This window comes from Sphaerodactylus townsendi, linkage group LG16 (assembly GCF_021028975.2).
Source record: "Sphaerodactylus townsendi isolate TG3544 linkage group LG16, MPM_Stown_v2.3, whole genome shotgun sequence".
NCBI classification, from domain to species: Eukaryota; Metazoa; Chordata; class Lepidosauria; order Squamata; family Sphaerodactylidae; genus Sphaerodactylus; species Sphaerodactylus townsendi.
Genome location: NC_059440.1, coordinates 14,211,405 through 14,224,863, shown reverse-complemented (window position 1 = coordinate 14,224,863; position 13,459 = coordinate 14,211,405). Strand labels below are relative to the sequence as shown.

Genomic DNA, 13,459 nt, shown 5'->3' with positions numbered 1-13,459 from the left:
CACAATGAACTAACACCAGGGGTGGCCAACCGATAGTGCTCCAGGCATTCATGGACTACAATTCCCAACAGCCCCTGCCAGCATGGCCAATTGCCCATGATGGCAGGGGCTGATGGGAACTGTAGTCCATGAATGCCTCGCGCGCCATCGGTTGGCCACCCCTGTAGCAATTCCCGACAATGAAAAGCATCAGGTTTGTAGTGACACTACTAGAGCCAAGCACAAGACGCTTGTTTAGCTGTTTCCCTCCGAAGATCTTAGCATGTTATAAAGAAAAGAGATATACATTTGACACCCACGCACCCCTTTTAGAAGCACAGTCTTAACAAGGGAAACAAAACAATGAGCATCCTGCTCGACTCACCCTGAACAGATTTCAGCACCATGCTCTGAGAAGCCAAGCCCCCCATAAGCCTGGCTACTAGAAGCTGCAGATCCAGGCCCCAGGAGACCGCGATGTCCGGCAGGCCGTACGCTGTGACGGAGAACTTGTAGCCCCACTCATTGTTACTACTGTCAGAGTGAAAGAGAAACTGCAGCCGTGGGCCAGCCTTAAAGGTCACTTTCTACAGAGCAACAAAACAGTCACATTTTTGCCAAGGGTAGCATGACAGGAAGGCACATTAGGAACATAACACCAGGGCTAAGATCCCACACGCACCCCCGACACTGCCCTGTGGTGCACTTTTCAACCGTTTTGTAGAGCATTGCCCCAGCTAAATCACTCCCAGGTTTAAAATTTAGGGAGATTAGAGCTCTGTGTTTCACAGAAAATCAAGGTTTGAGTCTTGTAGATCCTTACAGATCGAGAAGATTTTCAGAGCATAAGCTCTCAAGAGTCAACGTTCACTTTGGGAGCTTTAATGCACAAAAGCTTATACAACCTGGAAATCTTCTTGGTCTTTAAGGTGCTACAGGATTGGAATCTTCCTTGTCTATTGTTGATCGATACAGTGACCCACCGGAAACTGTTTCACGGAGTTCAGCCCAAAAACAAAAAAGGGAAAAAACTACCTGGCAACTGCGTGTGATAAAAAAAGGATTCCATAAACAAGCCACTGTCAAGCATTACAAAAGTCAACTGAACAACTGACTAGGGCTAGAAACTTGAAGAGCTTTCAAGAAAATAAGAAAGAGCCTGCTGGATCAGACCAGAGTCCATCTAGTCCAGCACTCTGCTACTCGCAGTGGCCCACCAGATGCCTTTGGGAGCTCCCATGCAGGATGCGAAAGCAAAGGCCTTCTGCTGCTGCTGCTGCCGAGCACCTGGTTTGCTAAGGCATTTGCAATCTCAGATCAAGGAGGATCAAGATTGGTAGCCACAGATTGACTTCTCCTCCATAAATCTGTGGTTATCCAGGTTAGCAGCCATCACCACTTCCTGTGGCAGCATATTCCAAACACCAATCACACCTTGTGTGAAGAAGTGTTTCCTTTTATTTCTCCTAATTCTTCCCCCCAGAATTTTCAATGTATGCCTCCTGGTTCTAGTATTGTGAGAAAGAGAGAAAAATTATCTTTCAAGGCTGCTTCTCAGCCTTCAAGTAACAGCAGCTCACTCCCCAAGGAAATAGTTTAATGAAGGCTGGAATTCCTTCAAAGTGCTTCTCATGATTATGAGGTTATGTAAGGCTTTAGAAGTTGACAGTGGAGTATCATTCCTTGGGGAATGGTTTTTGCCTGCAGGCTTGCCAGAGGCACCTGGTTGGCCACTACAGAAAACAAGAGGTTGGACTAATTAGCCTGGTCTAATGGGTTCTTCTTAGGACGTTCTCAATGGGTGGCAATGTCTTGCCTACTTCTCCAAACCAAAAAGAAACACAGTAAGAAGATCTGCAGTTAGAAAGAACTTTCAACTGCACTGGTAAGTCAAGGCATTAACTCAGTGCACCTTGGGATCAGTTTATATGTCACAATTTAATGTATTAGATTTCCATGCTGCCCCTCCCCTTTCGGGCGGGAGAGATCTTGCTTGCTCAGTCCTTATTTAAGTCACTCACCTTGGGCCACTTGTCTGTGCCAACTTTGGTATCATAGCGGGTTTTTGCTCCTCTTGCATCAGTGAACTCCAGGTAGTCATACCTGCAAAAATGTACACAACCATAACTGACTGTCTACCTCCAGACTGAGGAGCAGCAGTGGCATAGTGGTTAAGAGCCGGTGTACTCAAATCTAAAGGAACCGGGTTGGATTCCCCACTCTGCTGTCTGAGCTGTGCAGGCTAATCTGAGGAATTCAGATTAGCCTGTACATTTCAGTACATGCCAGCTGGGTGACCTTGGGCTAGTCACAGTTCTTTTGAGCTCTCTCAGCCCCACCTACCTCACAGGGTGTCTGTTGTGAGTGGGGAAGGGAAAGGAGTTTGTAAGCCCCTTTGAGTCTCCTGTAGGAGAGAAAGGGGGACATAAATCTAACTCGTCTTCATCGTCGTCGTCTCCTCCTCCTCCTCCTCCACCCCCACCCCCACCCCCACCCCACCACCCCCACCCCCACCATCATCATACTGAGGAAGCTGGATTCACAGGGGTCAAGGCAGCAAAAAAGGTGAAAATGAAACACTGAACTTAATGTGAGGGCTTCCTTTCATCAGTGGATTGGAATATATCCTATCTACACTGTATATCAGTGGATTGGAATATATCCTATCTACACTGAGAGCAGCAGTGGCATAGGAGGTTAAGAGCTCGTGTATCTAATCTGGAGGAACCGGGTTTGATTCCCAGCTCTGCCGCCTGAGCTGTGGAGGCTTCTCTGGGGAATTCAGATTAGCCTGTGCACTCCCACACACGCCAGCTGGGTGACCTTGGGCTAGTCACAGCTTCTCGGAGCTCTCTCAGCCCCACCTACCTCACAGGGTGTTTGTTGTGAGGGGGGAAGGGCAAGGAGATTGCAAGCCCCTTTGAGTCTCCTGCAGGAGAGAAAGGGGGGATATAAATTCAAACTTCTTCTTCTTCTATACCAATTGTATGTGCATTCACTGTAACTTACACACAGGGCTACACTTCCTGCAGAATGTGGTGTGTGCACAAGCACAGAGACAAAGCCACTATGAAGTAGATATGCCGTCAATGCTTATTTGCCTCCTATATCGCAGAACTCACAGGGCCTTATAAACTTTGGCTAGTTTCACCATTTCATTTCCTTTTCGCTTTCTGCCTCTCTATCTAATGGTATACAGGCTTTGCAGGCGATCCGGGATGGGTCACTATATCAAATAAATCTGATCTTGCGAGTCACCATACCAAGGAGGTTTGGCAGTGATGCTTTTAGAAGATTTGGCAAGTACAGCAGGAAGAGGAAGAGAAGCAGTTTGGATTTATATCCTGCTGATATTTGGTAACTGACTGTAAATAAAGTCGTCGTCTTCTTATATCCTGCTTTTCTCAACCACAAGGAGTCTCAAAGCAGCTTATAAACTCCTCCCATTCCTCCTTCCGCAGCAGACACCTTGTGAGACAGGTGGGGTTGAGAGAGTTCTGCAAGAACTGTGACTAGCCCAAGGTCACCCAGCAAGCTTCATGTGAAGGAGTGGGGGAACAAATCCAGTTCATCAGATTACAGCTGGCCACTCATGTGGAAAAGTGGGGGTTCAAAACCCAGTTCTCCAGGCTAGAGTCCACCATTCTTAACCTCTACACCACTTGCAATACAGATCTCAGCAGTGCCAACCCCCCAAACTGATGGATTCATATCCAGCAGCTGGATCAGCCACAGGGGTAGAGAACTACACTAGAACACCACCCATGGAAAAGGCTCCTCTTAGAGGATATTCTTCCTTGATTTTCAGCCTGGGTCTCTAACAATGCTGGTTTCCAGAAGAATTCTTGACATAGGCTTTAGATGCAAGTGTATAGTTTGGCAGCTTAGGCAAACAATGACTTTAGGACCCCTTTAATTTAGCCTTCCAAGCTCTGCTGAACTACTTTTTGAAACCAGTGGGGCTGGTAGGCCAAAGAGAAGTTAGACACAAAATCGCTCCCAGGCCAATCACCACCCGTTACCTCCTCTCCGTTTCACATCGTTCATCAAATTCCACTTCGAAGTAAGTCGCCCCCGGACAAAGGAAGACTGTGACATCATGGCAGTTGTTATCATAGTTATGGGGCGACTCCATAGCCCACGTTCGAAGCACCACGGGCTGCTCTTGCTGCCAGCTTTCCATGTCCACCTGGTGTAAATTAAAAAAAAAAATCAAGGTAGAGCCAGAATGGGAACCACTTGCCAAAACACAAATTGGAAATAATTCTGAATAATTGAACTGTGTCCCCATGTGAATTCTAAACACATAAAAGTTAGACCAAACTTCTAATCCAGAGGTTATGCCATGCACTGGGTCTTCCTCTCTCTCTCTGTTCTTTTTTTGCACTACTTGCCAAAAGCGGACATGATACCCCAAATGTACAGTTTTCATATGGTTTGGTACCTTTAAAAAAGGGATTTTCAGGATAATGAGGGTCAGATTATTTTTTATTGAATTCTATAAAGTATCTTCACCCCACACTCCACTTTAGGTTCTATTTACAACTCCCTGCTCTGAATGCCACGTTTCTAAGATGAAAGATTCTCATTAGATTGGAATGTTTTCCTTTTTCAAAATACCGGTAGCTGGAGATTCCTCCAAACACAGGAGTCGTGTCTGTCGGAGGTCACATGTCACCGCTCTACCAATGGACACAGGATTAAGTGAGTGGGGTATTGAAAAATGAAATCCTGTCCTCCAAGACTTTATACACTCTAGGGGGGTGGGGGGTGGGGTTAATTTCCCCTCCTCCCCCATTTCCCCTCTTGGTTTGCTCAACAGTTGTGAAGCATATTCCCACCGGGTCACTTTTTCATTTCCGTTTCCCCTCTTGGCTCATTTACAAAGTTGTATTTTTCTGCAACCCTGTAGATTTCCCTGACCACCCGATTACGCAGGCATCCTTTACCTATCCCTAAGCTTGATTTTCTTGCTGCTTTTGTGATTAACATGGGTGGTGGTGGTGAGGAGCTATTACACTATTGGATATAGTATAGTTTAAAAAGGGGCTTGGACAGATTGATTGAGGAGAAGTCGATCTATGGCTACCAAACTTGATCCTCCTTGATCTGAGATTGCAAATGCCTTAGCAGACCAGGTGCTCGGGAGCAGCAGCAGCAGCAGCAGCAGCAGCAGCAGCAGCAGCAGCAGCAGCAGGCCATTGCTTTCACATCCTGCATGTGAGCTCCCAAAGGCATCTGGTGGGCCACTGCGAGTAGCAGAGTGCTGGACTAGATGGACTCTGGTCGGATCCAACAGGCTCTTTCTTACGTTCTTAGTGATGTCCAACAAGGAGAATGTTGGACTAAAGAAAAATTCTACAGACCAGCCCTTGAAAGATAAAACACGTGTATTAGAAACATCTATCAGCACCCTTTCTGCAGGCTACCTTATCTGGATTCTCTCCAGGCTCCAACGACAGGTCATTCAGTGGCTTTGTCAAGGTGATGACATCCTGAAGAAGGGCGCAGTGGGGAATGTCTAAAGTGCAGAAGTCCTGCAAGACGGTCATCTGGAGAACATACACATGAAAACCCATGAAGATTACGGTTTTTCATACCAAGCAACAGGGTGTCACAATAGTCTGGTCAGCTCACTCACCAGCTGGCGGGTAACCATGGCAAAGACAGAGTTGCTTAGTTTTTCCACTATGATCTTTCCACTATGCTGAGCCAGGAGAGATTCTAAAATTTTCCTGATGTTTGACAGGAACAGTTGCACATCTAGGCAGAAAAGGTCAAAAAGTATAAGTACAATGTACAATACACTGGTTATTTTTTTCCTTATTGCTTCGCAACTATCAGTAGATTTTGAAGAAGAAGGAGAAGGAGAAGAGGGGGAGGAGTCTGGATTTATATTCCCCCTTTCTCTCATGTAAGAAGACTCAAAGGGGCTTACAATCTCCTTTTCCCTCCCTACAACAAACACCCTGTGAGGTAGGTGGAGCTGAGAGAGCTCTGAAGAACTGTGACTCGCCCAAGGTCATCCAGCAGGAATGTATTGGAGTGAACAAACTAATCTGGTTCACCAGATAAGCCGCCACAGCTCAAGTGACAGAGCGGGGAATCAAACCCAGTACTTCAGATTAGAATGCACCTGCCTTAACCATTATACCACGCTGGCTCTTGCTGGCTGGTTGACAAACTACCATCACACAGTTCTGCAAAGGGAAGGTGCTGATATGAAAAGGGGTTGTATCAAATTCTTACACTAGTTGCTTCATGGGCCTGGATACCTACATTTTGTAAGGACTTCTCTGCCGAGGTTCTTTGGTGTCGAGTCACTGCCCTTCAGTTGCAAGTAGCACCAGGAAAGGAGGCTGCCTTGTACAGACCAGAATAAGGACGAGAGCACGGAGCTGCTGTCTTGCTGGGCCACACCCAACATCAACATTTCACACTGAAAAATTAAAAGTTTGAGAAGTCGTTAGAAAAAGAGAGAGGCGTGTTGGAGGCTTCCTTCAAATACAGTGATTTGTTTCAGATTTTTCTAAACCTAGCCTTGTTGCGGTCAGGCTGCGCTCCCGCCTCGCCTGGCATTGGCTGGGTGGCACCAAGATCACACCTGCACTTGCTGTTATCTGTGTGCGTTAACGGGCCTTTCTGTTTCAACTGCTGTGCTTTGCAATTAGTGAAATAGGCCTGCCTCACTCCTGCCACCCCCTGGGGCCGGATTGAGCCTTGAAACTTGGGACTCATAACAATACTGACTTCACCTCACTCTTGTCATTCGCTCTATTGTGGGAAAAGGGGGTGGGAGGGGGGAATCCGAAGAAGCAGGAAAAACTGGAGATAAATGTAGCTGCAAAAGCCAGGCCCTTCAACTCCGGCTTTCTGCAGCAAGGATCCTGACACAGTTCAATAAAGCTCTTGAACCCTTCTTGAGTCTACATCATTGACTGGAGTAACAGAGTCTTACAATCACATTGCTTGTTAGATTTTATTTATTTAATTAATTGATACCTCACCTTCCTCTGTCATGGGGGGCCAGACTGTTCAAATCATTCTCCTCTCTTCCATTTTATTCTCACAACAACCGTGTGAGGTAGGTTAAGTTGAGAGAGTGTCACTGGCTCAAGGTCACCCAGAGAGTTTCCATGGCAGGTAAAAGGTAAAGCTTCCCCTTCAGTCGTGTCCAACCCTGGGGTACCACCACCAGCAGTGATTTTATAGGCAAGCCTCTTTTTGTGGGGTAGTTTGCCATTGCTTTCCCCGGCTATTCTTTACCCCCTAGCTATGAGCTAGGTACTCATTTACCAACTAAGAAATGGATGGATGGCTGAGTTGGCCATGAGCCGGCTGCCAGGATATCTGGCCCACAGAGGGCTCGTACTCCTGACCGTGTGAGTGGCAGTGCAAGCACTTCGCCACTTGGCTTGGTTTTCCATGGCAGAGGGGATTTGAACCTGGGTCTCCCAGATGCTACTCTGACACTCTTAACCACTATACCACACCAGCTGTCAGTAAGTTTCATCCTATTGACTGCACTGACTTACACCCAGTGGTGGGATCCAAAAATTTTAGTAACAGGTTCCCATGGTGGTGGGATTCAAACTGTGGCGTAGTGCCAATGGGGCTGGGCGGGGCACGACGGGGGCATGGTCGGGCATTCCGGGGGCGGGGCATTCCTGGGTGAGGCTGTGGCAAGGACTCAGCTGCTGCGCTGGTCCTTGGGCGGGAAACGAATGTACGCAGGCGCAGGCTGTCACGCACACCAGTGCACCTCCTGCTAGACTGCTTCAAGTTCTGCGCACTACTGCTGAGAGGAGGGGCGTAACTAAGGCAAAAATCATGTGGCAAAATCACCAGTTAGTAACCCCCTCTCGGCACACACAAATAATTAGTAACCTACTCTCGGGAACCTGTGAGAACCTGCTGGATCCCACCTCTTCTTACACCGTGTCACTGGTCTTGAATCTCAGTGAGAGAGACCACAAATAAAATAAAGCGTTCCTACCTCTCTTGACGCCACCAGCAAAAGAGTCTCCATCACTCTCAGGACTTGACTAACATCCAAGTCTGCAGAAGTTCCTTTCTCTGGTAAGAGCAAAAGCCCTCCAGGATCCTGATTGCTGCCAAAGAATGAACACTTTGCAAGTATTCGATTAAAACAAGTTTGCATGCAAGTCATTTCCAGTTCGTACACTTAAGTATATCATTTTTTCTCATTAAAAAAACAGAAAGGCAGAAAAAGGGTTTTACACCACAAGGAACCTATGAGAGGCTCTATAAAGCCAGAACTTTGGGCAGGGGGGGCTAGAAGGCCTAACATAAAAATCCTTTTTTCTCGCTTGTGAGTTTACAAGCATTCAAAAAGCAGATGTTGCTGACTGGAGATGGGTGTATTTTACTCCAAGGCTGTCAGCTGGTTAATGGACGTGAGATCATCTTCATTGTTCCATCCAGCTGAAGCTGATGGCGGGGAACTGAAAAACCTCCGGTTTAGGAAGGAGGGGAGAGAAATGTGCTCTTTGTCTACCCATGCTTTTGACACAGTTAAGAAGTTTACCTGAAATGTGTGCAGAGGGATTTGAAAGCAAGATGGGCAGACGGCTTGTGTTCCTGCTCTGTAATGTTTTTCTGGGGGGAAAAGAGGGGAAAAAACACATTAAAAACAATACAGAGGCACTTAATATACAAAAAATAAACTTGAGGTTGAAAGATTGCAACAGCCATAACATTTACATGTCTATTCCCTTCTACCAATGTCTTTTGGTAGAGGGTGAAGTCTTTCTTTTTGCTTCAACTAACAGTCCCTGAACAATTCCTTCCTTCATGCCCTACATTTCTAAGTTTTTTATACAACACAGACATACAAATAGCATCATTTTGATTTGAACTCGTTGTATGTGTTTTATACTGGAGGCTGAGTGTGTGTGACTTGTCCAAGATCATCCAGCAGGCTTCCATGGCAAGGGGGGGGGGGGGGGTTTCGAACCTGGGTTTCCCAGATCCTAATCTGACACCTCAACCACTACACCATGCTGCCTCCCCTTGGCGCTGTTACAATGATGCTTTTCTCTTTAGCATCTCTTTCAGGCTTTTAATGGATTGAGCGGGAGCAAAGGCAAGACTTAATACTGACCAAACAAATGAAAGCAGACAGTTTTACCATCATTGCAAAGAGCTGCTCCCGTCGCGTATGCCTCTCGGGGAAAAAGATGGCTGCGCCGTTGAGCAATGTGTTGTTGACTTCCTGCTTCAGAGTCTTTAGTGACGTGGATTCGCCATCTCTCCTGTCTACGACTGCTCCGAAAGATAAATGCAAAGGGTTAGCTTGTTAGTCTGCCCTAGCAAAATAAGACAAAAATCCAGTGGCACTTTAAAGAACAACAACATTTATTTCAATATCAGCTGATGAAAATCCATACTGAAATAAGCGACACTGGATGTTTGTTTCACTCAGAAAAATAAAGGAACTCTTTCGACTGAGGTACAGGACAATCAGAATTCTACTTTAACAGACCAGGTGATCAGGAGCAACAGCTGCAGAAGGCCATTGCTTTCACATCCTGCATGGGAGCTCCCAAAGGCACCTGGTGGGCCACTGCGAGTAGCAGAGAGCTGGACTAGATGGACTCTGGTCTGATCCAGCTGGCTTGTTCTTATGTTCTTATGTTCTTACTCCTTATTTCTAAGCTTTTGCAGACCGAAGAAACCACTGCCCTCATTTGAATACTACATCAGGACAGAAACTTGAATTACAGCAAAATCCACTTCCCGAAAACAAGTCCCATAATCCTCTGTCACATCCAGGGAGTTTTGCGGCACCGAGCCAAATGTGGAAAGAATTCCCTGAAGTCAGAAAGCGTGAAAGACGCTGTGTTGGTCGCAGAGGGTTTCAAAAGCAGATCACCTTCACAGAGATGCTTGTAGAGCGCCTCAGCCGCTTCTGTGTTGTCAGACTTTTTGCTCTGTGCAGTTTCCTGAGACGCCGGGGCTTTATCATCTGCAGTGAGCACCGAGAAGCAGCTCTGCAGAAGCTGCAGGATCATGGTTTGGGCCTCAATGCACTCTTCACGTGGGCTAGAAGGCAAAAGCCACAACATTACTATAACCAAGTTCTATTTCTACCAATGCAAGAATGCCATTAAATGCCCATTAACAGATAGACTTTTTTTGGGGGGGGGGGGAGAGGAGGAAACAAAAGCAAAATATTGTCGAAGACTTTCACAGCCAGAATTCCTAGGGTGTTGTGGGTTTTCTGGGTTATATGGCCATGCTTCAGTAGTATTTTCTCCTGACGTTTCGCCTGCATCTGTGGCTGGCATCTTCAGATACCAGCAAAATAATTGTGGTGTCTGTTCTAAGCTGTCATGAAGGTTCAGAGTAGGTTAAAACAAACCGAAGATATGGAAGTAAGAATTCTGGAATACTAACAGTGCCACTGTGGTGTAGTGGTTAGAGCAGTGAAAGTGGCTTGGGAGAGACTTATGACTCTTCTGAACACTGGTCCCCAGTGTGACACATGCTCCATAGCTTAGTCTGACCAAACAAGCCCCTTCTCTACATCTCCTGGGGGGGGGGAGGGGTGCAGAAAGGACAACACACCTAGGTCAGAAGGTGAAATCGAACTGAACACTTGGGTGTGGGTGGGAAAAGGGTGAGGGTCCCATCCATTAGTTAACTGTTGCCCATTTGTGAAAAGTCAAAACCAGGAAGAACGTGGTTTCCCTTTTTCTCCAAAAGAGAAAATCCATTATTCAAATAGTCAAGAAACTGCTCTGCAAATTGATCCAATTGTCATTATTTGAACTGTGTTTTGTCTTTTGTAAGGTGCTTTGAGAACCAATCTGGTCAGAAAGCAGGGTGTGAGGCATACCCCATTCGAAATTCCCAACTCTTTCCTATTCGTACAAAAGATGCTTTTTTAACCCAAGGTTTACTACTGCCTTCATTTAAGTTAGAACAGGGCTCCAAATAGAACAGGGCTCCAAATAGAACATTGTGGGGCCAAAGAGTAGCAAAAAGGAGCAGGCACTTTAGAACTAGTTTGCTTTAACAGAAGGAAACCTACTTTTGGTGAAGTCTGCTGTAGAAATTCCAAAACAGCTTTAAATCCAGGCCTCCAAAGTCCAGGTATGATCTGTACCTTAGGCCACTCTCTTTCTTCTGAACCTAGAAAAAAAAACGTGGAGTCACTAGAATTCACATAAACATTTTCACCTAAAAAAAAAAATCAAAAATACCATGAAAGAGGAGGGAAGGCAGGGGGGTTAATCGCTAGATTATCTCAGTTGCTGGATTTCAACAAAATTATTCAAGAAATCTGGCATATATCAGTGCACAAACTAGATACCATTTTTATCACATCAGCTTTTGCAGACTCAAGTGGAATCTTAAAGGACTAATTTAAATTGGAGTGAGGTCAGCCCACATGAGGAAAAGAAGGTTCGGCCACATGAGGAAAAGAAGGTTCAGAGGCAATACATTTGTCGTATGGGTGCCATATGACAGCTTCTCTTAATTCTTTTATGCCTTAAAAATGAAGAGTTCAGTGTAAACTGAAAACTTGCTCCAGCACCAGTCATTTTCCATTTACATTTCAGTTGCGAAATCTGGTCTCAGGCTTGCAATGAGCTCTCCTGGGCGACGACATAATTTTACCCAGCTTTTTTCCCCAGCATCTCCTTTATTATTTACTACCAGAGGAAGAGGAGCTTGGATTTATACACCGCCTTTCTCTCTTGTAAGGAGTCTCAAGGCAACTAACAAACTCCTTCCTCTCCCCACAATAGACACTGTGTGATGTAGGTGGGGCTGAGAGTGTTCTGAGAGAACTGTGACTAGTCCAAGGTCACCCAGCAAGGGATGCAGAAGTGAGGAAACAAATCCGGTTCACCAGATAAGAGCCCATGTGGAGGAGTGGGGGATAAAACCCAGTTTTCCATACAAGAGTCTACCTGCTGTTAATCATTACTCCACTGTGCTACTAAAGCTACACTATCCTTTACTAGCAACTACATTATTTACGCAAACAATTACATTATTTACTGCATCAAAGCACATGGTCAATGAATCATGTGCTTAAAAACAGCAGCGTAGAATTCAGAGAGAAGATGCAGAAAGAGAAGAAGAAGAGTTTGGATTTATATTCCCCCTTTCTCTCCTGTAGGAGACTCAAAGGGGCTTACAATCTCCTTGCCCTTCCCCCCTCACAACAAACACCCTGTGAGGTGGGTGGGGCTGAGAGAGCTCTGAAAAGCTGTGACTAGCTCAAGGTCACCCAGCTGGCATTTGTTGGAGTGCACAAGCTAACCTAGTTCCCCAGATAAGCCTCCACAGCTCAAGTGGCAGAGCAGGGAATCAAACCCAGTTCTCCAGATTAGAGTGGACCTGCTCTTAACCACTGTTGCTCCTAAAACATACCAAATCCTGTGCAAGCTGCTGGATGAAACACAGGATCTTCAGGAGAAGAGTCGTTCCACAAACAGTATCCCCATCTGTTCTGCCGCACTGCATACAAATCATGCTTCTGCTGGGCTCTGCCATCGCCGGCCGAAGGTACCCAAAGAGGCTCAGGCCTTGCACTCCGAGCCTCTCGGCTTTGTCTTGCCTTGTGCACAGGAACTTCACCATCAGATACTAAAAGAGACAGGGCATCCAACGTTAGTTTTAAAAAGAAGGCGTGAACCATGAAGTTGTGCGCAGCTCACTTAGCCTGAAATCTGCCAGAGTCAAGAAACCAACCGAGAAGGTGTAACACAAACTCTAGAGGTGGCTCAAACAGTGAGATGGGCCAGCCAGGCACTACGTGTGCTAGATGAGGTCCCATCCCGTGACATCACTGGAAGAAAGTAGCATGACGCTTCTACAATATGGGTATAAAATTACAGGCCAACCATACAGGACTGTTGTAAGGATTACTGAGATAAATATGCACAAAAGCAAGCTTCAAAACCAAGGCAGGTCACCACATTAACAACCTGTCCTTTTCACGGTCATTATTTTATGGGGCCTCAGGATAGCTCCTAGGGAGGCAGAGCTCAAGAAAAATCTCAAGCTCCTGATGGCAACTATAATGTGTCCCAGCTCCCCCACCCCCAAAGGGGAACAAGATGAATCCGAGAAACTGCACCCACTCTGCAACTGCTGCTTATTGACCCATTCTAATGAAAGCCCTACATCACACCGGGGGGTGGGGTGGGGGGTACAAAAACCACGGCTGAAAACCACTGCTCTAAACAGCACAGTAAAAGTTTTACAGTCTTTGAATCTGAATGAATAGAATGGAAGTTTTACTTTGGAAATTCTGCACTGCTGCATTTTGATTTCTACTTCGTCCCATTCCTCTTCCATTTCGAACCAGCCAACGGGGTCCTCCTCTCCTGGCTCGTCACAAGAAGTGCCACTCCTGTGGGTACAAAGGGAGATCAACAGGGCTTCCGCTTGCTCGGCAGTGACACAACCCAACTGCAGTTAACCTACAGTATCTGGCTAT

The 13,459-nt window shown here is 46.2% G+C and overlaps 1 protein-coding gene across 3 annotated transcripts in view; it reads right to left on the bottom strand.

Moving 5' to 3' along the window:
- The window catches only part of ZZEF1 (zinc finger ZZ-type and EF-hand domain containing 1), an 86,342-nt gene that overhangs the window by 45,944 nt on the left and 26,939 nt on the right, over positions 1 to 13,459 (bottom strand). For all 3 annotated transcript variants that reach the window (XM_048518730.1, XM_048518732.1, XM_048518731.1), the window contains exons 12-24: positions 13,261 to 13,372; positions 12,388 to 12,603; positions 11,036 to 11,136; positions 9,875 to 10,044; positions 9,131 to 9,264; positions 8,528 to 8,598; positions 7,976 to 8,090; positions 6,259 to 6,418; positions 5,621 to 5,742; positions 5,409 to 5,531; positions 4,002 to 4,168; positions 2,001 to 2,082; positions 365 to 566 (exon numbers count right to left, since the gene is read on the bottom strand). In XM_048518730.1, coding sequence (XP_048374687.1) covers positions 365 to 566; positions 2,001 to 2,082; positions 4,002 to 4,168; positions 5,409 to 5,531; positions 5,621 to 5,742; positions 6,259 to 6,418; positions 7,976 to 8,090; positions 8,528 to 8,598; positions 9,131 to 9,264; positions 9,875 to 10,044; positions 11,036 to 11,136; positions 12,388 to 12,603; positions 13,261 to 13,372 — 1,775 coding nt within the window. The remainder of the gene's footprint in view (positions 1 to 364; positions 567 to 2,000; positions 2,083 to 4,001; positions 4,169 to 5,408; positions 5,532 to 5,620; positions 5,743 to 6,258; positions 6,419 to 7,975; positions 8,091 to 8,527; positions 8,599 to 9,130; positions 9,265 to 9,874; positions 10,045 to 11,035; positions 11,137 to 12,387; positions 12,604 to 13,260; positions 13,373 to 13,459) is intronic.